At 48.0% G+C, this 19,712-nt stretch overlaps 2 protein-coding genes and 1 pseudogene across 2 annotated transcripts; 1 reads left to right on the top strand and 2 right to left on the bottom strand.

Moving 5' to 3' along the window:
- Positions 1-1,518: 1,518 nt before the first annotated feature.
- Positions 1,519-5,158, bottom strand: LOC120653689 (annotated as a pseudogene).
- A 3,791-nt stretch (positions 5,159-8,949) lies between these two features.
- On the bottom strand, positions 8,950-10,651 carry LOC120656766 (HMG1/2-like protein). Its single transcript, XM_039934951.1, has 7 exons — positions 10,480-10,651; positions 10,272-10,361; positions 10,087-10,144; positions 9,953-9,997; positions 9,543-9,620; positions 9,365-9,460; positions 8,950-9,254 (listed from the first exon to the last, which is right to left on the bottom strand). The coding sequence occupies exons 1-7, from the start codon at positions 10,518-10,520 to the stop codon at positions 9,234-9,236; spliced, it is 429 nt and encodes a 142-aa protein (XP_039790885.1). The 5' UTR covers positions 10,521-10,651; the 3' UTR covers positions 8,950-9,233.
- Positions 10,652-11,994: 1,343 nt separating this feature from the next.
- Positions 11,995-14,949, top strand: LOC120656765 (probable serine/threonine-protein kinase PIX13). The gene is made up of 5 exons (XM_039934950.1): positions 11,995-12,430; positions 12,518-12,915; positions 13,477-13,624; positions 13,857-14,002; positions 14,099-14,949. The coding sequence occupies exons 1-5, from the start codon at positions 12,211-12,213 to the stop codon at positions 14,693-14,695; spliced, it is 1,509 nt and encodes a 502-aa protein (XP_039790884.1). The 5' UTR covers positions 11,995-12,210; the 3' UTR covers positions 14,696-14,949.
- Positions 14,950-19,712: the final 4,763 nt, after the last annotated feature.

The raw sequence follows: 19,712 nt of genomic DNA, 5'->3' as shown, positions 1-19,712 counted from the left end.
GTTGATGCAGCAGCAGCGAGCACAGCAGTCAGCAGGCCTGAATTCGGCAGCTGCTTAACCCTAGCTAGCAGTGCTGGTGCAGGACGCATCACGGCCGGCGGGCCGGGTCACGGGTGCAGCACTTAGGACTCTAGGACTGTGAGGACGCAACGCATGCATAGACTTTGACTCGAAGCAAATTCGATTAGATCAGAGCTCCTGCGGCAGTTACATTTTGACCGGCGGTGAAGGTTAGGCCTGCTTGGAACATGGAAAGTTTCACAAAAACTCCACCAAAAGGAACGGTTAATTTTTCCCTTCCATTAAGCGATTCTTGATAGGTCATTTTAAGTCTTTTTTAGGGATTTTCCAAGTTGATTCATTCAACTACAAAGCCCCTGCGTATGTATCTAGAAAATAGTTACTTCCAAGTGAATCTTCACTAGATACCTAAAATCTATTTACTTATAATCCGTTTCACAAAAATATGGATTGTGCCAAAAATACAAAATTATTTTTTTCTATTTATTCTTACTCAAAAAAAGAAAAAATTGTAATGGATTTAAAGCGAGAACTTATTCTTAGATAGATCAACTGGGAGAAGTACTTAAAATTGGCTCAGAACACATCAAGGAGCCTTTTTTTAGTTTACGGTTGGGCAGATGAGACAGTCGTGCCCCGTGAAAAAAATGTGCCGCCATTTGCGGCCAACTCGGAAGTCGGAACTAAGAAACTATCATTACCAGGCCAAATTCTTCTTGGTACTCCGTCCTCTACTCCTCTTAGTTGATTAACAGGTTCACGGGCAGCTTGATCTGCCCCAAAGCATAGGCTTTATATCTTATCGTGCTCATTCCAGCGATCGCAGAAACATACAATATAAATTGGCTCCTTCCGCCAACACGATAAACCCAAACACAAACCGCATAACATCTCTTTTTAGTTCAAGATCCAAAAGACAACAAGTAAATTGGCTCCAATCAAATCAGTACGGCTCAAAAATCACGACTCCTTGGCACAGACCAGAGTACCAGACGCAACCTTTCTTGTCCAGACACGCGTAAGCGGCCCTTCACATTGTGAGAAGCCACCTGACCCCTTACTAGACAAAAAAATATCTACCGGTCCGATAAGATATTTTCCTATCAGATGGTACAGCAGAGAGGTTTACAGAGGTCCTGTTTAGTTCCCACCTCATAAACACAAAAAAAAATCACATCGAATGTTTCGACACATGCATGGAGTACTAAATGAAGTCTATTTACAAAACTTTTTGCATAGATGGGCTGTAAATCGCGAGACGAATCTAATGAGCCTACTTAATACATGATTTGCAACAGTGATACTACAGTAACCATCCGCTAATTATTAATTAATTATGAATTAATTAGTATCATTAGATTCGTCTCGCGATTTACAATCCATCTGTGCAAAAAAATTTGTAAATAGACTTCATTTAGTACTTCAAATTCGCAAGATTCCATCGCAAAATTTTTTTTGCAAAACATCTAAACACAGCCAGAGTCTGTTTTGGTTACATTCAAACGAAAGCAACGTTTTTATTTACACTGAGGCAACTGCATGTCCCTGAGAAGATGCTGCTAAACCAAGACTACCTGACCCGTCTATCAATCACATGAGGAAGGGAACTACAGTGACCATATACTTACAATAGAGAGCTGGACCGAACGAACAAAATGATCATCACCAACCTTTGCATGCTTTTGGTTAGACATGATATACTTGTATTTCCCCATATATGCTTTTACCGTAAACCTTTTCAGATGTGTGCACCTCAATCAGCTTAAAGTCGTGAACGAGCCCAAGTGCACGGCATGACAGAACCCACATGTCCAGGTTTGTAATGTTAAGCTGAGTTAGTGAGGTTTAGACATCATATACAGGCATGCGCTCTTCAATTGGCACACGGCAGATCGGACACTTCTTGCACTTCTCAGAACAAGACCTAATACAGTGAAAATGTATATTCAAAATCAATGTGCAACAACTCACCTAGAAAGAGCATATTCGAAAAAAAAACAGAATGAAACATACTTGCATAAAGTTCTGTGCTGGCAAGGAAGTAGGACCATGCATATCTCCCCCTCATAGCAAATCCTACAAAGAACCTTCTCCTGGGAAGAGGAGGATAAGATGAATGTTAGATTCGGGGATGAATTGAATATATAAAAGAAGGTAATTATCAGTAAACAATGGCAATAACCCATTCCTATTACAAAGTCAACAGTCCCCCTAAAATAGTATAATTAGAATCAAGGTTACATCTCCTAAGGTCTTTTAATGTTGACAGCTTAAACATAAATAATTCACTTGTGAGAGGGCATATGGTGCCAATATACTTCAAATGGAAAAAAGATGAGAATGCAGACGCAGCATACTTCAAATGGAAAGATAATGCAGACACAGGAAGGGGTCATACATTTTGAAGCCTTTCATATTCCTGTTTGGTACACTTTGTATTCAGATTGCTCTCCCAACGCTGCCTGTAGCCTCCAAACCTGAATGTGGACAAGAGGGAAGTCAATATCTGCTGATTTTATCATGCAACGATGAAAGATATTAGATATGTGGCGACATAAAAAATCATCAAACAAAAAAATGATTATATCATGCAACCTCTTCTGCAAGATCCTTTTTAGGCATTTTCCTAACCACCCCAGGTGGATAACCACAAAATGTGTTATACCTTCAAACAAACGAGCGAATAATCAGCATATAATGCATGAAAAAGGGAATAGCAAAAGAGTGAGCAAATTAACAGAACATAAATGAACAGTAAGATACCCAGTAGATTCAGCATAAAACAAACGGGCTTGCTCTTCCTTGCTCCCTTCATCGATAGACCACCAACCAAGAAGTCTGCATCATACATGGATAAACAAGCTACAGTTTAAAGCCTGCATGAGGATGAAACACTAATGTATGATTCAAACACGGCAAAAGACACAGCAGCAAGATAAATAGCACATGTTAGATATCAGATGGTACCTTGAACCATGATGAAGAAAAGCAAAACAATCACGAACTTTTGATGAGGCTGTAAGATAATTAGGACTAACTGGTCCATTAGGCAATAGCAGAACAACCTTCTCCACCAATCTTGCTAGAGTGAAAAGGACACCAGCACCTTGAAGAATAAATAGTGGCGAGAACAGCGCAAATATTGGGATGTACCGAGCACTAGGCGGTGTGCCCTGAAACAAAATGGTAAGAGTCACGCTACTAACGAAAAATGATTATATCAGTTAACAGAGAGCAGCTAGTAACTGTATCAGCTGTCTGGGCTTGTGACCAGTGGCGGAACCAGGATTGAGTTGAATCCCGGGCCGAGTTTTAAATATAGTTGTGACAAAAACCAGACGTCGACAAACTCATAGTTCAAAAGATACACGAGAACATAATGGAAGTTCAAAAAATACACGAGAACATAATGGAAAGATAGAAAACATACAACAAATGTCATCGCGAAATAGTATATTTATTCTTCTTCAACAATTTTTTGGGCTTCTTCAGCAATTTTTTGGGCCGAACCCCGGGCCATGGCACGGGTGGCCCGGGGTGTACATCCGCCACTGCTTGTGACCAAGTTTGTGACCAAGTTTACCACAAGAAAGATAATTAAACTCAGCCAGTACTATTGACATTATCAGTTGTATCCAATAAAACTTTTATTATCTCTTATCAAATCGTTTTCTAAGTTCTAATATATTAGAACAATCATATATGATGGTTCATGTTCCCAAAAAAAGGATTCTTTGTAATTTCGTCCCTGTATGCTGTCCAGCTGTCTGGGCATGGGACCGAGTTTACCGGAAAACGAAAATTAAACTCAGCCAGTATTGTTGACTTGTTAAAGCTGTTTCAGTAAAACCGCAATCATATGTACTAGGTCAAATTCTAATATATTAAAACAATACAATGTGATGGTTCTTGTTCAAAAAGAAGACAAAATGTTCTTTTTAATTTCATCGCTATATTCTGTTTATCAAACAAATGTTTCCTATTTGGTACAAGATCTGGATGAAACATACCTCCAACCTCATACAAAGCAAAACTTGGAAACCAACCAGAGGTATTTTCATTACATGACCTCCGATATCAGGGAGACCACAAAGCCTCTCTTGTTCATGATCTTCTAGTGATGGGAGAACAAGGCCACTTTCCCAGTCACGGTATCTAATTGCTGCTGATGACAAGCTAGCTTCCCCATTAGTGGGATGCTTATGAATCACGGGATTAAACCATCTTGTACAAACAAGAAATGCAAAACACTCCACAATCCTGGATGAGCAAGGTCCCGAATTAGACTATCTGACATATCAACAAATAAGGAAGAATGACACTGAGACAAATCTTACCCATAATTTATAAACAAATCCCACCACCCCAGCGCACCAACATCACCTGTCATATATAATAACACACTACGAGACGACAATGGCGTGCCCCTGCCACAAGCAGGGTTTAATTTACCGACCGGTCCGGTCAAACCGGCGGGGTCCGGTACCGGTATACCGGACCGGTTTGGCCGGAAACCGGTCAAATTCAAATTCAAAATCGCATGTTCAATCGGTTCCGACCGTCTTACCGGTCGGTTTGACCGGTTTACCGGTCGGTTTGACTGATAACCGGTCAAATTCAATTTTTTTTCTTTTTTGGTTTAAATTTAAATGCCCACAAAGTATACTAAATAAATATTTGTATAACATATTTTAGCCTAAATGAACCCTTCAACCCTCTTTTGTACTACTTTTACATTGTATTTGTATACTTTTATATGCACGCTTTTTTGTTTAAATTCAAATCCCCGCAAACTATACTAAATGAACGAATTTTTGAGAAAATTTGACACCATTAGATTCGTCGCACCTTGAAGTATTTTTAGAATTTTTTATTTTTTGAATTCAAATTTGAATTTTGAATTTGGGCCGGTTTGGTACCGGCCCAAACTGGAACCGGGCCGGACCGATTTGACCGGTAACCGGTCAAACCGGATCGGTTCCCACCGGTTTGGTGAACCCTGGCCACAAGGTGCCATTCCTGCGCAGATTCAGAGAAGCAGTGAGCTTGAGGGCGACGGCACCTCGACGGTCGGCGGCGTGCCAGACACGGAAGAGGTGTCCGCGGAGGAGACCTTGACGCTCCCCTGCAACCCCATTCCGGCGACCACGCCGTGCAGGCACCGCACGGAGAGGACGAGGCTCAGCACGTAGGACCCGTCGCCGTACAACACGTCCACACCTCGTTACCGGCCACCGGCGACGAGGTAGCGGAAGGCCGCGCGGGGGGGGGGGGGGCGAAACCGCGATCCGCAGTCACCGCGGCGCGCCCTCGAACCCTAAGTACACGAGGAAGGTGAGGAAGTCGGGCAGCAACAGGGGCAGCCCGCAAAGGGCAGTTGTAAACCCTAAGCGCACGAGAAAGGTGAGGGAGTCGAACAGCAACAGGGGAAGCCCGCAGGTGCAGCTGTAGGTCGACGAGAGCGGCGGCGGCGGGCGGCGGGCGGCGCGGTGGCGAGAGCGGTGGCGTCGGGGAATAGGGAAAAGAAGAGAGAGAGAAAGGGGGAGAGATGAGAAAGGGAAGCCTGGGCCCGGGGGGACGAATGGCCGCCGCACGGCAGGGGCGGCGGAGGGGTTCTCCACGAAATTGACTGTGGGCGTTTTTTTGCAAAATTGTCAGTAAACTCGAATTTTCTCTTCTTCACGTTGAAATATTCAGAACCTCGGGGGGTCCTTTGTTTAAAAAACAGTTGCGCTTACTGTAGGCTGAGGGCCTCCCCGGACTGAGGGTTGAATTCAGTAGACAAGAAGGGTTTTTTGACAAATCTCGACGTGTCTGGCTGGGTGCTTCCAACTTTTCTCTTCTCGGCGCTAATTATTCAGGACTGCAAGGGGGTTTAGGCAAAAAAAAAACAGACACTAGTCCAAGGGCCTCCCCGGACCGCGGTTCGATTTCAAAAGACTTGGAGGACTTTTTTGCAAAAATCCACGTGGCTGCCTGGCTGCTTCTGGACGGTCGGATCTGCTCCGATCGGACGGCCGCAAAAAGCGGCGACGTTGAGGCCCTCCGGGGGGGCGCGAATCCCTGTAGAGCTTCGATTTCAGATTTTAACGGCCGAGCCACAGAACCAGGATGTGCGCCAATAGCAACTGCATAACTGCTACCGATACTCGGCCTCCTTTCTGTCTCGCCAACCAGGCATAACCTTGCTACTACAATGCTAGGCACAGGTGCACGCCAATCCATGCAATCTATAGTGACCAGGTGTGCTTTTGTTTGGTTTACTGCATGGAGGCTCATGTATGGATACAAGACTTCATGATTGCAGGTTGCATTTGTATGTGCCCCCCTGAGGCACACCTCAGCCTGCAATGATCGCATTTGCATTCTGTTAAGTCCCCAATGTTGCATGTCGATGCAGCATAGGGTCGGCAAGTAGCTCCACTCAAGCTGCTAATGGTCTTAAATTCGGACTGAACCCGTGCCAAGCCAATTTACTGTAGCATCGTGAGCCCAAGACAGTGACAGACCAACCCATCATTTTCCCTCTCTAAACCAAACCTCCCATAAGCAAAATTGAGGCCAAACCACACCAATCCAAAATTTCAAACAGGTTCAATCTTGTCCGCTCGCCTCCAAGTTGGCTTCGCTGGGTCATCCAAGAGAAGAGAGCATAGCAACGACATCATATTTCTCATGGCCGCTGTGCACGATCCCACCGTCTCCAAGTTGCCTTCACTGGGTCATCCAAGAAAAGAGAGCATAGCAAAAGGTTGGAAATAGCGGGCTATGAAGTTTAGCGATAATCTTCTCTAAAAGCTATAGAATAGCTATAGCGAAGCTATAGCGGGCTATAGCGAAAGCTAAATCATTTAGCGGAATGATAAAATAATAAATAATCTCATACAAATTATAAGTATTGTTGGTCTAACACCTAAAATTTGAGTCTAACACGTCTCTTAACTACCCAACAGTACCCTATTGACATTTAGCACTGCTAAGTCTCACAAAAACCTATTTAGCGGACATTTAGCATGGCTAAATCTCATAAAACCTCTTTTAGCGGATATAGCGGACAAATATTGTATAGCGTAGCGGTAGATCTCCTAAAAAGCTATTAGCGGGCTATAGCGAGGCTATAGCGGGCTATTTCCAACCATGAGCAACGACATCATATTTCTCATGGCTGCTGTGCACGATCCCACCGTCGATCTTGTTACCTTCCTCATCGTGGTAGAAACGCTAACGTCCAGCACCAATCCTAACATGCTTTGGAAGCTCGTCAATCTTGTTACCTTCCTCATCGTGGTAGAAACGCTAACGTCCAGCACCAATCCTAACATGCTTTGGAAGCTCGCCGTTGGCTATGGTGACCACACCAGAGATGAGATGCCAGCCCTGCCCACGCGGCATGCTGCGGTGGATTGGTCCATGGCACATGACGCCGGCAACAGGTGAGTCGGTGACGGCCGCGATGGATGAGCAACGACGGGTCGTGGAAGACAGCTAGAGTGTCACCATGTATTGCATACGCAAACAGAAACAGATAATAAACCAAATGCAAACTAAACCGGACAGATCCAAACTGATTTAACTATTAACCTGAACCAGACTACACCAATATATAGTCTAGACTATTTCCCACTGAATCTAGCTAGACCAAATGAAAAACTAATCCATCAAAACCAGTTTGGCACCAAACCGTTAGCAGCTTGAAGCTCCACCCCTCGACCATGAAAGTCAGGAAGGGAACAATTAATTAAGTCATCAAACACTTAAACATTCTCATGTGTTGGAACAAATTGGAGATCATAGTCAATACATCAGATCCAATGAACAGTTATGGTCTTAATTGCTTGCTTATCTGTGGCATGCTTTGAACTTAACCGTGCATGCTTCACATCACACTTGGTAACAAGCACTGGACCACTTGCAGCCTTGCATAACTGCGGCATGCTTCACATCACAATTCTAAACAGGCACCGGACGGAAATGCGCTTGGTATGCAGCTTCCGCAATAATCTCTGTAGCGGAAATTGGGAAAAACAGACAGTTTGTTCAGCAACTCGATCGTTACGCGCCCAGCGGAAATTGGGAAAAACAGACAGTTTGTTCAGCAACTCCATCGTTACACACCAATCCCTACACTGAACTACAACTCAATCATGATCGACACAGCCTTGTGCTGGCCATGATGAGCCTTGGTATAGTTTTCGTTTTCAAAATAAAAGCATAGCACAGCTGCAGCATCACAAAAGCCAATTCATGAAGACAAGATATAGTAATGCTACGCATTTACTGGATGCATATGCAACCCCGTCGAGGTGGTATCAGACGGCCCTGCAGAACAAGATGTTATAAAGTACCCATACTGTTGCAACAAGTGTGGCTTGCATCCCATTATTACAGAGATGGGTAACCAGCCGATGCATCCATGCAACGCAAATCCACTTCCAGCAGTACATGAAGAACAGTAACAAGCACACCAGCTTATATAATCCAGCTAAAAATCTGAAAAATAATCTCAGAAGGAAACAAACACTCCAGCTTATTCATCAGATTATAATCTACACCTCCAAATTATAGCAATACATAAGCTTCTGAAAACATGAATATTTCAGATTATAGTAATCTAGACCTCAAATAATCTGTGTCCCAAACACCTCATAGATTATTTCTCTCACAAGTTTATAATAACCAGATGATGTAATCCATCACCTATAAGCTAGATTATATAATCTTGCTTGTAAACAAACAGGGCTGAAATTATCTCAATAAGGGCAACAAAACTGCTAGAAAAATGTCAACAACTAACTCACATAGAGCGGCCCAGTAGCAAACAGCCTCAAATGGAATGAGCCACAAACAGAGATTCACAGCATATGGCGGATCGCTTCAACTTATGCAGGGCACGCACCACACATCAAAGAAACATATAAAACCAAAACATCAGACTAATAACTGACTAGTCATTAGATTAGTGAATGAAACAGGCACAGCAAGTTGAGCCACAAGTGGTTAGCAAAAGAAAAGCAACAGAACAGCTAACAGCATTCGGCTTTTTCTTTGCTAATGCAATAAACTAACAACCTCATGAAACACAAGTCTGATAGATCCCCTTCATACACACCTGTTCCAAACAACTTAATATTAAAGATAGCAAACAATTAAGCTAATCGGGGACCTAACAAGCTAACACTCCATTTGCTATCTCATGACAATGGAGACGCTATTTACTCATCTTCATCATTTTCCTGCAGAGACCCAATCAAATAGAATAAATATTCATTAGAATCACTGAATAGGCAAATATCATTAGCACCGAACACATATATCATCCATAAAATTTCTTAATTTTCTATACCTCATCACTCCCGCCATCCTCATCATCAACCTCAGACTTTGATTTGTCAGAGCCATCGTCATCCTGAGTCTTAGCCTTCTTTGAGCTTGTGCTCTCCTAAGGAAGATGAAGACTCAAATTACAGCATAACAAACAAACAAAAAGAATGATTGAACATGCTCCACCATTCCAAAATTACCTTCTTATCAAAGTTGGCCTTGGTCTTCTCATAGTCCTGCTTCTTCTGCCCAGCTTGGTCCACGTAGGGTTGCTTCTCCTAATGATAGTTTATTCCAGAAACAAAACAACATACACATTAGCCATTATAATATAAGAGCTGGGTTTCCGAGATACAGTGCTGAACACTTTTGAAACCTAAATATGGGCGTTTAAGTCTACTATTCAGGTCTAACTCGACCTCTACTTTCTCTATTTTATTTCATTTATTCCAGATGTAATAACCACACGTCTTCAACTATTTATATACTTCAACATTGTTTATAAACATGAAAGCATCACACTGTCATGTTAGAAAACTACTATTGACTAAATGCACTATAGATCTAGATCCAAAACAAAAGGTTGGTAATATTCGAGAGATCTACTCACTTCGTCTGACATAGAACGCCACTTTTCCCCTGCTGCTTTGCTCACCTAATATAACCCACCAACACGAACAAATAAGACATCTGCAAATAACCAGAACAAAATAACAGGGGAGAGCAGAGTGCAAGGTAACTCACGGCGGCGACGCTCTTGTTATCAGGGTGCTGTGCATTGTACTGCTGCCTGAATTCAGACCTGCAGTGCAAACAAACGTCAAAACACGCTATACAGAGGGGGGGAATCCGCAAAACCTCCAAGAGAAACAGATAACAGATCTGGAGCTCTGAGTGAGCAATGACTCGTTGAGGGGGCGAGAACTCACATGAAGACGAAGAAGGCGGAGGGCGGGCGCTTGGGCTTGCCGCTGGCAGCGGCCTTCTTCCGCTTGCCGGCGCCACCGCCGGCCTTGAGCCTGCAACCACCACCAAACAGAAGCGTGAGCAGGAGCACCGCCCCGCCATCAGAAAGTAAAGGGGAAACTCTCGCTCCGGCACCGTGACCGGCGCCAGGCGCGGGCGCGGAGATCCTACCTGCCCTCGCCCTTCTTCGAGGCGTCGGCCTTGCCCTTCATGGTGGCTGGAGCTAGGGTTTTGCGGGGGGACAGGACGGTGGCTTTCGAATCCCGGGGGAGCGGAGGCGGAGGGTGGTGGAAAGTGGAACGGTGGTTGGGTTTTGCCGTTTTGCGGGGTGCGCGGCCGCGTGGGTGTGCGTGAACGGGGAAAAGCAGGGACAGCGACCGGGTGGGTGCGGCATCCGCGACGCGTGGTTGGGTCGGTGGATTCGTGTGAGTTGTGGAACGTCGAAGAAGCGGGCCGTGTGCTGGGTTCGCGCTTCAGGGTGCACCTAAATTAGGCCCGGGAAACTTTACACGCGTTAATGGGCCGCCAGTTTTTTTTGACACCTAATGGGCCGCCAGTTAGTGCTGCTTACCTTGACGTAGAAAATAGCTGAACTGCCATTTGCATTGTTTTTTTTTTGCGAGGATTTGCATTATTCATTTATTCTACCATCTGCAAGATTTGTATAAATTTTCATGTCAAAACAAATATCTGTATTTTTTACAGTATAAATGCCTCTTTGAAACATGCAAATATTCAATGTTGTGTGGAGCTACTGTTTAATCACATAGAAATCAAGGAACTTCATCATTTGAAACCGGGGCAGAGTGTTAGAACCTTAGAATTGAGGTTTTACCTTTTTGGACAGAGCTTGTTCCAAGACAATTTCAGCTCTAATTCGCACAAGCTACATGTTTACCTTCAAATTATGAATTATGAAACCCTAGGAAGAAAGGATGGATCGGAAGCTACTAAAAAGCTCGAGCAAAGAACCAACTAGGATAACTGTGGAAACAAAAACACACTTAGGCTCTGTTTAGTTCTTTACATGAAAACGCAAAAAAGCTGTAAACGCATTAAAGTGAAACGGAATCTTACTAATTTGAAGCACTAAATGAAGTCTATTTACAAAATTTTTTGCATGGATGGACTGTAAATCGCGAGACGAATCTAATGAGCCTACTTAATCCATGATTTTGCAACAGTGATGCTACAGTAACTATCCGCTAATTATTGATTAAACATGGATTAATTAGCATCATTAGATTCGTCTCGCGATTTACAACCCATCTATGCAAAAAGTTTTGCAAATAGACTTCATTTAATACTTCAAATGCCATCTTTACATCTTTTTGCAAAATAAACTAAACACACCCTTATTTTTCATATGCGTTCTCTTTTGTAGCTTAGATCACACACCTGGTGCAAAAATTGCATTGAAAGCTACCACCAATTCTTCATATGGCCAGGAATAATACTAGAGGACATGCTTCAGCTACAAGCCGTGACCGGGGTGACAGTTTCCAAGAACATGACCGCGCGCTGAGTTCCATTGGCCAGCTCCAATCAATGTGAATGACGCAGGAGAAACAGCAGATTGGAAAGACACGAGAGTGACTTACCTCCCCGTAGTTTGCTGCCGTCTGCCGTTCTGAAGGTAACACACGCTCGTCCTGTCCGTGGACTGGGATACGGATACGTGGCTTGTGGCCAGCTGCACGGGTGCCGAGTAACACCCGGGCCATGAGCGCATGATCCCCCCACTTCCCTAACGCGCATGTCCGTAGGTCCTCCAGCTTGTCCCTCCCCTCCGGTCTCCGCTCTGGCGCTCTCCACGCCCACGACCAGGCCATTTTTCTCTGCTTTGTTATTCGGATGTCGGACAGGAACAGAGAAGCGAAGCAATAGCTGGAGCGCGCCTGGATGAGCACGGCGGCCGAGACAAGTCAGCCCATATATACCGAGCCACCAGCTGCCCGGCCGGCGGTAGGAAGACGATCGAGAGGCACGGGATCGGAGATTCGGAGGCAGGCAGCGCCGCTAGCTTGCCCCCCGGCCATGGGTAACTGTTGCTTCGGCTCCGACGTGCCGGAGGTGGGGGCGGTCAAGGCAATGGCCCATGCCCACCACGCGCACCCGCAAGGTATGTAATCGTTCGTGTCAACGCACCGTTTCCTCTCTCGTGGCCGACGCCGCGCTTCGTGCTCGATCATGGTGTTTATCCTCGCAGTTGCAATGGCGAAGCGCGTGATGGCCGCGTCCAACGCCGCGGTGAGCCCCGGGCTGCCCGGTAGCTCGCCGCCGGGCGCGCCCACGATCAGCACGGGTGGCGCCAAGCCGCGCCCGGCGGGCAGAGGCGCGGCGAGCGGGGGCGGCGGGGCTGCTGGTCTGGACGGGAGGATCCTGGAGGTGCCCAACCTCCGGGTGTTCACGTTCGCGGAGCTCACGGCGGCCACCCGGAGCTTCAAGGCGGACAGCGTGCTCGGCGAGGGCGGGTTCGGGCGCGTGCACAAGGGCTGGGTGGACGAGCGGACCCTGAGCCCCGCGCGGAACGGCGCCGGCAGCAGCATGCCCGTCGCCGTGAAGAAGCTCAACCCCGAGAGCCTGCAGGGCGTGCAGGAATGGCAGGTGAGAACGCGTTCTGGTCAAGCCATAGACCCATAGTTGTCCTCTGAACCTTCTGAATGTCTGCAACTCTCCACACATTTTCTGATTAACCGAGCAGAAAAAACCATGTAGTCTGCCGTATTCACTTTGTTGAAAAACAGAAAAGAACCGCCGAACGAATGCCAGAAGCAGTGGTAAGGTGTAGACTTTAGCCATCAGCAAACACTTATCCGCGAAGCATAGGTCGTGTCATTGCAGTCCTTGTTTCCAGACGCTCACCGTGTTCCCACGCCCCATAGTTTTTTTCCTCCCAACAGGGCATAATTCTCAACTGCTATCTGTGCTCCTCCTCTTCTTTTTTATTCCCTTCAAATTGCTGGCAAATGCTACTACGCCACCACTCGCGACAAAAAAATCGTGTTGACATTGGAGACTGAGATCCACATGGAAATGTCAGAGTGGTAGCACCGCATGCTGCGCGCTTAGTGATGGGCACGTTTGGTTGGTTTATATCCTGCTCATGTGCTTGGTGTTTTTTATTGTTTAAAATGCGTCATGAAAAAAATGTGATTGGTGGTGCAGTCGGAGGTGAATTTCCTCGGGAGGCTTTCGCACCCCAATCTGGTGAGGCTGCTGGGTTACTGCTGGGAGGACAAGGAGCTCCTGCTGGTGTACGAGTACATGGCCAAGGGCAGCCTGGAGAACCACCTCTTCCGAAGCGAGCCACGCAGTAAGTTGACCTGGATCGATAATGTACTACTAGTTCGATCATTAGATGGCGATCAATCACGATGGAAAAAAAAACAAGATCTTTGTGCTGTGGGCTGTGGCACATGGACGGTCGGTCGGTCGCATTGTCCGCACACGCAAGCCGAATTGTTGATTGTTCAGAGGTCAAAATCAAAATGTGTCGGTGATGCACCAAAGGTAACTCCTTCGTTTTCCTGTGCATCATCAACCAGAGGGCGGAGCAGCCGTGCAGCCGCTGCCGTGGAGCCTCCGGCTGCGCATCGCCATAGGCGCCGCCCGCGGGCTGGCCTTCCTGCACTCGTCGGAGAAGCACGTCATCTACCGGGACTTCAAGGCCTCCAACATCCTCCTCGACACGGTACGCCGCGCCCCGTCGCTTGCCTCGCGTTGCGCCGCCGTCATGCGCATGGACGGTGCCCTCTAACTCCCCTTTGCTTCTCATCCGCCCGGCCAGCACTTCAACGCCAAGCTCTCCGACTTCGGCCTCGCCAAGGACGGCCCCGCCGGCGGCAGTAGCCACGTCACCACCCGCGTCATGGGCACCTACGGCTACGCCGCGCCGGAGTACGTCGCGACGGGCCACCTGTACGTGAAGAGCGACGTGTACGGCTTCGGCGTGGTGCTGCTGGAGATCCTGACGGGCCTGCGCGCGCTGGACACGGACCGGCCGGCGGCGCAGCACAACCTGGTGGACTGGGCCAAGCCCTTCCTGGCGGACCGCAGGAAGCTGCCGCGGCTCGTCGACCCGCGCCTCGAGGGCCAGTACTCGTCGCGGGGCGCGCAGCGCGCGGCGCAGCTCGCGCTGCGGTGTCTCGCCGCCGACCACAAGAACCGGCCCTCCATGCGGGAGGTCGTCGCGGTGCTTGAGGAGGTCGAGTCCATGTCCACCCGGTCCGCTGTGGCGACGACGAGGCCCGATGGCTCGGCGTCCCCGCGCCCCGCGGCGGCGCGGAGCGGGCGCGGCGCCCAGCGGCCCGGGTCGGGGTCGACCGCGGACTGGGCTGGCCCGGCTGGCGGCCGCGCCGCCTACCCGTCTCCTAGAGTTGGGTAGCGCTGCACTGTACGGACTGAGAAATGCTGCTACGTCTGCCTTGACAGTGACACTCGAATTTGTTTTTGACGGCACTGCTGAGTGCGCGAAGTTCCTGAATGCAGTAGCTTAAAATCCTTCAAGGAGGCATGTCTTACTCCTGCTGGTCTCGTATTTGTGATGTACAGTGTTCCATCATGAACAGGAGCTGAGCTTATTTAGATTGTTTGCGATTGCGACTAATGATGATCAATAATACCCTTTTTTGTGTGAAACCAAGTGCATTTTGATCGATTGTCGGATCGCTTATGCAAGTTTGATATACCAATGTTTTTGGTTCATGGTCATGTATAGCTATAGCATGCCACACTTCTAATCGGAGAAAAAACTCATGCCACCAAACGATAACTTGACATGGCATGCCACCAAACGATAGCTTGAGTGCTTGACATGATAAATTGACACGACATGGAGGCTAATCAAGCCATCCCTCGTGTCAACCTCTTGCAGCCTGATTCCACGTATAGTTGGCCATTTGGCCCGATACCCATGGGGGCCCGAGGCCCGGTCCAAAAAAGCCCGGCACGAGCACGGCCCGGGCCCGGGGATTTTCGAGTTATGGGCGGCATGGGCCCGAAGACGGGCCGTGCCTGGGCCTGAGGTCCAGCCCGCTGGACGTGTCCAGGCAGGTAGGCACGTCCCGAAAAGGCCGGCCCGATCGGCCCGACGGGCGGCACGCGGCCCAGGCACGGCCCACGGCCCGCTCCCCAGGCCGGGTCGGGCCGCAGGCAAAAGAGCCGTTGGGAGGCCTGCTGCTGGCCCAGCCCGGCGGAGCGGGTATAAGGCGCTGGCCGCGCCCTCCGGCCTCCCCCGCCTCCCATTCGCTCCATCCGCTCCCCTCGCCTAACCCTAACCCTAGATTGACCCCTCCGTCTCTCTCCTTCTCCTTCCCATATCGATCTGACCCTCTTCTCCTACTCCGGTCGCCGGCTCGCCGCCGTTGCCCTACACCACCAGAAGCTGGTTGTCCTGTTGGCCGTCCACTCTATCCCACTCGCCCTCTGCTCTTTGTTTTCGTCCCTACTTTTTGCATCTTCACTGGTCGACTCGCTTCCTCAACTCAAATCCGTCCCCAAACCCGACTATCCCTCCATAAATCCCGTAGATCCGGCCGTCCTCGACCTCGCCGGCGTCCTTGGTGCTCTGGATCTGGTAAGTCCGGAAACCCTAAACTTGGTTTTTCTGTTTTGTTTTGATTTCTTTTCCTGATTCTGATCGATTTAGTCCTCTGCGCAGTTCCTCGGCAGATGCAAACCCTAACCCTAGATTGACCCCTCGGCTGATGTGAAGCCATGACGCGCCGAAGGCCTACCCCCCATGCCATGGACGACGACGACGAGGGCCACACCATCAACGGCGACTTGCGGATGATGGGCCTGGAGGGGGACGACGAGGACGGAATGGAGAAGGACTGGGAGGAGCTTTTTGGCCTGCATGGTAATGTTGAAGTAATCGTGCCCCCTCCCCCACCAGTTGCTGGTGCCGGTGCTGATGCTGGTGTAGGTGCTGATGCTGGCGCTGGTGGTGCAGCTGCCGGTGCTGCGCCGGACACTGTCAGCCATGCCGGCGAGAAGCAGGGACGGCCCTGCACCTCCAAGGTGTGGGACGAGTACAAGAAGCTCTTCAAGGAGGTCAATGGTAAGATTGTCGGGTATGGAGCCAAATGCCATCACTGCAAGAGCATTCTTTCTGGCTATTCCAGTAGTGGCACAGGCCATCTAAGCATCTTCTAACTTGCTGTAAGAAACATAAGTCTGGTGCTCAGTCGATCCTTAGTTTTGATGCTGGCGGTAATGTGCATACTTGGGAGTACAGTCCTGATGTTGCTCGTACTCAAATGTGCCGTTTGATTGCAAAGCTAGATCCGCTTCTAGGGTTTGGTGAAATTGATGAATTTAAAGAGTACATTCAGATTGCTCATAACTCTAGATTCACTCCTGTTAGTAGGCAGACCATTACTAGAGATATTGCCAAGTACTTTAGTGAACGTCGTGATGATCTTGTGAAGTACTTGAGCTCTAATTCTGTTAGCTCTGTTGGTTTGACCTCTGATATATGGTCTGGTAATGCTAAGGAAGATTACCTTAGTGTGGTTTGTCATTATGTTAACACTGATTGGCAACTGGAGAAGAGAGTCTTGGGTCTCAGACTTATTGATGTGAGTCATAGTGGTGAGCGTGTGCACTCTGTGATCCAAGACTTTGGCTTGACTAATAAGATGTTCTCTATCACTCTAGATAATGCTTCTACTAATGCCTCTGCTATGGAAGCACTGACACCTTTAATTAGAGGTTATATTAGTGATGAATACTTACATCAGAGATGTGCTTGCCATATAATTAATTTGATTGTTAAGTCTGGCTTGAAAAGGCTTAAACCTTACTTGAAAGCATTTAGGACTGCTATTTCATTTGTGAACTCTTCTAACCAGTGCATTGCTACATATAAGTCCTACTGTATTGCTGTTGGTGTGAGGCCTAGAAAATTTCAGTTAGACATGGATGTGAGGTGGAACTCCACCTATCTCATGCTTAAGCATCTTGTTCCCCACAAGCAAACTTTTGATGTGTTCATCCAAACCTAGTACCCTAGGGCAGAAGGTAATATTTATCTCTTGACTGATGGACATTGGTATGTTGCTGAAAAAATTCTAGAGTTCCTTGAACTGTTTTATGATTCTACTGTTGTATTATCTAGTGTTTACTATCCCACTGCTCCACTTATGTTGCATAATCTCATTGAAATGCTGGAAAACTTAAAAATTATGAAAATGACAGAATGCTTAGAGAGGTGGTAGTTACTATGAAATCTAAATACCTTAAGTACTGGAATGATATACCTCTGCTTTATTCTATTGCATTCATCATGAATCCTAGAGGTAAGATAAAAGGTTTTAGCAATGCTCTAAAGCTGCTCTCTAGTTTAACTGGTACTGACTATTCTGCTTATTTTACCTCTGTGAGAGCTACATTGTCTAACATGTTTGCCAAGTATGAAAGCAAGTTTGGTTCTATTAGATTGGCTAGGCCTACACATAAACCTTCTACTGGTAAGAAAAAAGCTCAATGGGGTAAGATCTTTGGTGATGGTTCTACTTCTACTTCTACTACTCTTGGATTTGGTCTTGGCAGTGCTAGTACTGCTGGCTCTTTTAGTACTCCTCTTAGTAGAAGGACATCTGCAAATGCTTTGCTGCAAGCAGCAAGCTCTGGTGGTGGATATGGTATTTCTTCCGAACTTACTGCCTACCTAGATAGTGACACTGTCAGCCAGTTTGATGATGATTTCAACATCTTAAACTGGTGACATGAGCACAAACAGAGCTATCCAGTTCTTTCTATCTTAGCTAGGGATGTTTTAACTGTGCCTGTTTCTACCATCTCTTCAGAATCTACCTTTAGTCTAACTGGCAGGATCATAGAGGAGAGGAGGCGTTAGTTGAAGCCAGAGATGGTAGAAATGCTCACATGCATCAAGGATTGGGAGGCTGCAGATGAAAGAGCTCAGCACATGGTGGAGGATGGTGACCTGGAGGCAATTTATGAAGATCAGTACCTTGATGACAATTCAGCACAAGCTGCTGTGTAATAGGGTAGTTTATTTGCACTGTATGACTGTATGAGGTGAACTAAGACTTGAAATTGAACTTAATGAGCTGGGCTGTACCCTTTTTTTCCTATCTAGGGTTTTCTCACGAGGTGTGAGTTTTTACCTAGATAGATTTTTAATGAGGCAGGCATTGCACAAAACAGCTCATCCTTTAATAATTTGACTCTTATCTCTTGTTGTGTGCTGTTGTGTGCTATGGATTGTGTATCTGTGTGGTGGATTTCTGTTCTTACTTGTATTCTGTTGAATTCTGTAGTATTCTGTTGATTCATGATTATATACTCTATTGAACAAGCCTTTGTACTATTTTAGTGCTTAACTCGTGCTTGGGTCATTTGGGCGGCACGGGCACGGCAGGCGGCACAGCACGATCCGAAAGGCTTTATTGCCATGCCTGGGCCTCGGCTACGGCACGCTGGGCGGCACGGCACGGCACGAAAGCCTTTTCGTGGCTGGGCGTGCCGTGCCTAGCCGTGCCCGGGTTGGATCGTGCCGTGCCGCTCATTTGGCCAACTATAATTCCATGTTCTACCGAGGCCAATTTATGACCGGCCGGCGAATGACTCGGCTCCGTTGTCACGGCAACCTCCTGCTACACAGCCTACACTCTCACGTCTCAACGACGACGGATAGGCCGCGCCTTGCTCCTCCTACTCATGCCGCGCGAACCACTTGCAGGACAAGCACCACGTTTGGCGCGTGTGACAGGTGACCGGCGGTCAGCACGAGCGCACAGTCTGCACTGGCAGACAGGTGACATGCAGCACGTTTGGCGCGTGTGACGTGCCACAGTCGGGCGCACAGGGTGCGGGGCCGCCACCGAGGTCGGAGTCCCAGCTAGGTGGTGCTTCATGCACGGCTCCAAGCTCGGCGAGCCACCATGCCAGCACGACCGCATGGTTCAATTCGGCTGGCCACTCCTTAGGCTGTCTCCAACAGAGCAGCCAAAGCTTGACCCAAATCCATTTTAGGTTGTGCACAGTCCTTTTCCCTACCCAAAACACTCTCCAACAGGCAACACAAACCAAGTACCCATTTTGGGTTCCCATGAAGCCAGAACGTAAATAAAGGTCATGCCCTCACCGCGACGCAAACCTCTTGCACCTGTAGTGGTGGGGTCGGCGAGACGAGGCAACCACGCGGCGGGGAGTGAAGGGGAGCTGCCGGCGAGCGCGAGGCGAGCTCGCGGCGGGGTGCGGCGGGCCGTGGCCAGCGAGGAGCGGCGCGGCGGGGAGCGACGCGGCTTTGGGGTGGGGCCAGCGAGCGCGAGGCGAGCTCGCGGCAAGGAGCGGCGGGGGCGCGGCTGATGACGGCGAGGCAGTCCGGCGGACGACGGTGAGGGAGATCGGAGGACGACGGCGAGCTGCAG

Source organism: Panicum virgatum, chromosome 1N (genome assembly GCF_016808335.1).
Source record: "Panicum virgatum strain AP13 chromosome 1N, P.virgatum_v5, whole genome shotgun sequence".
Lineage (NCBI taxonomy): Eukaryota > Viridiplantae > Streptophyta > Magnoliopsida > Poales > Poaceae > Panicum > Panicum virgatum.
Note: the sequence above shows the minus strand (reverse complement) of the source record. Positions and strands in the feature narration are given on the sequence as shown.

Bases quoted from the DNA above. Each gene is read 5' to 3' on its own strand.
- LOC120656765 (XM_039934950.1), top strand. From the start codon at position 12,211: ATGAGCACGGCGGCCGAGACAAGTCAGCCCATATATACCGAGCCACCA. The intron at 12,916-13,476 runs GTGAGAACGCGT...TTGGTGGTGCAG, and splicing joins AGGGCGTGCAGGAATGGCAG to TCGGAGGTGAATTTCCTCGG. The intron at 13,625-13,856 runs GTAAGTTGACCT...ATCATCAACCAG, and splicing joins CTTCCGAAGCGAGCCACGCA to AGGGCGGAGCAGCCGTGCAG.
- LOC120656766 (XM_039934951.1), bottom strand. From the start codon at position 10,520: ATGAAGGGCAAGGCCGACGCCTCGAAGAAGGGCGAGGGCAG. The intron at 9,621-9,952 runs GTGAGTAGATCT...AACTATCATTAG, and splicing joins GGCGTTCTATGTCAGACGAA to GAGAAGCAACCCTACGTGGA. The intron at 9,255-9,364 runs GTATAGAAAATT...GGGTCTCTGCAG, and splicing joins AGGATGGCGGGAGTGATGAG to GAAAATGATGAAGATGAGTA.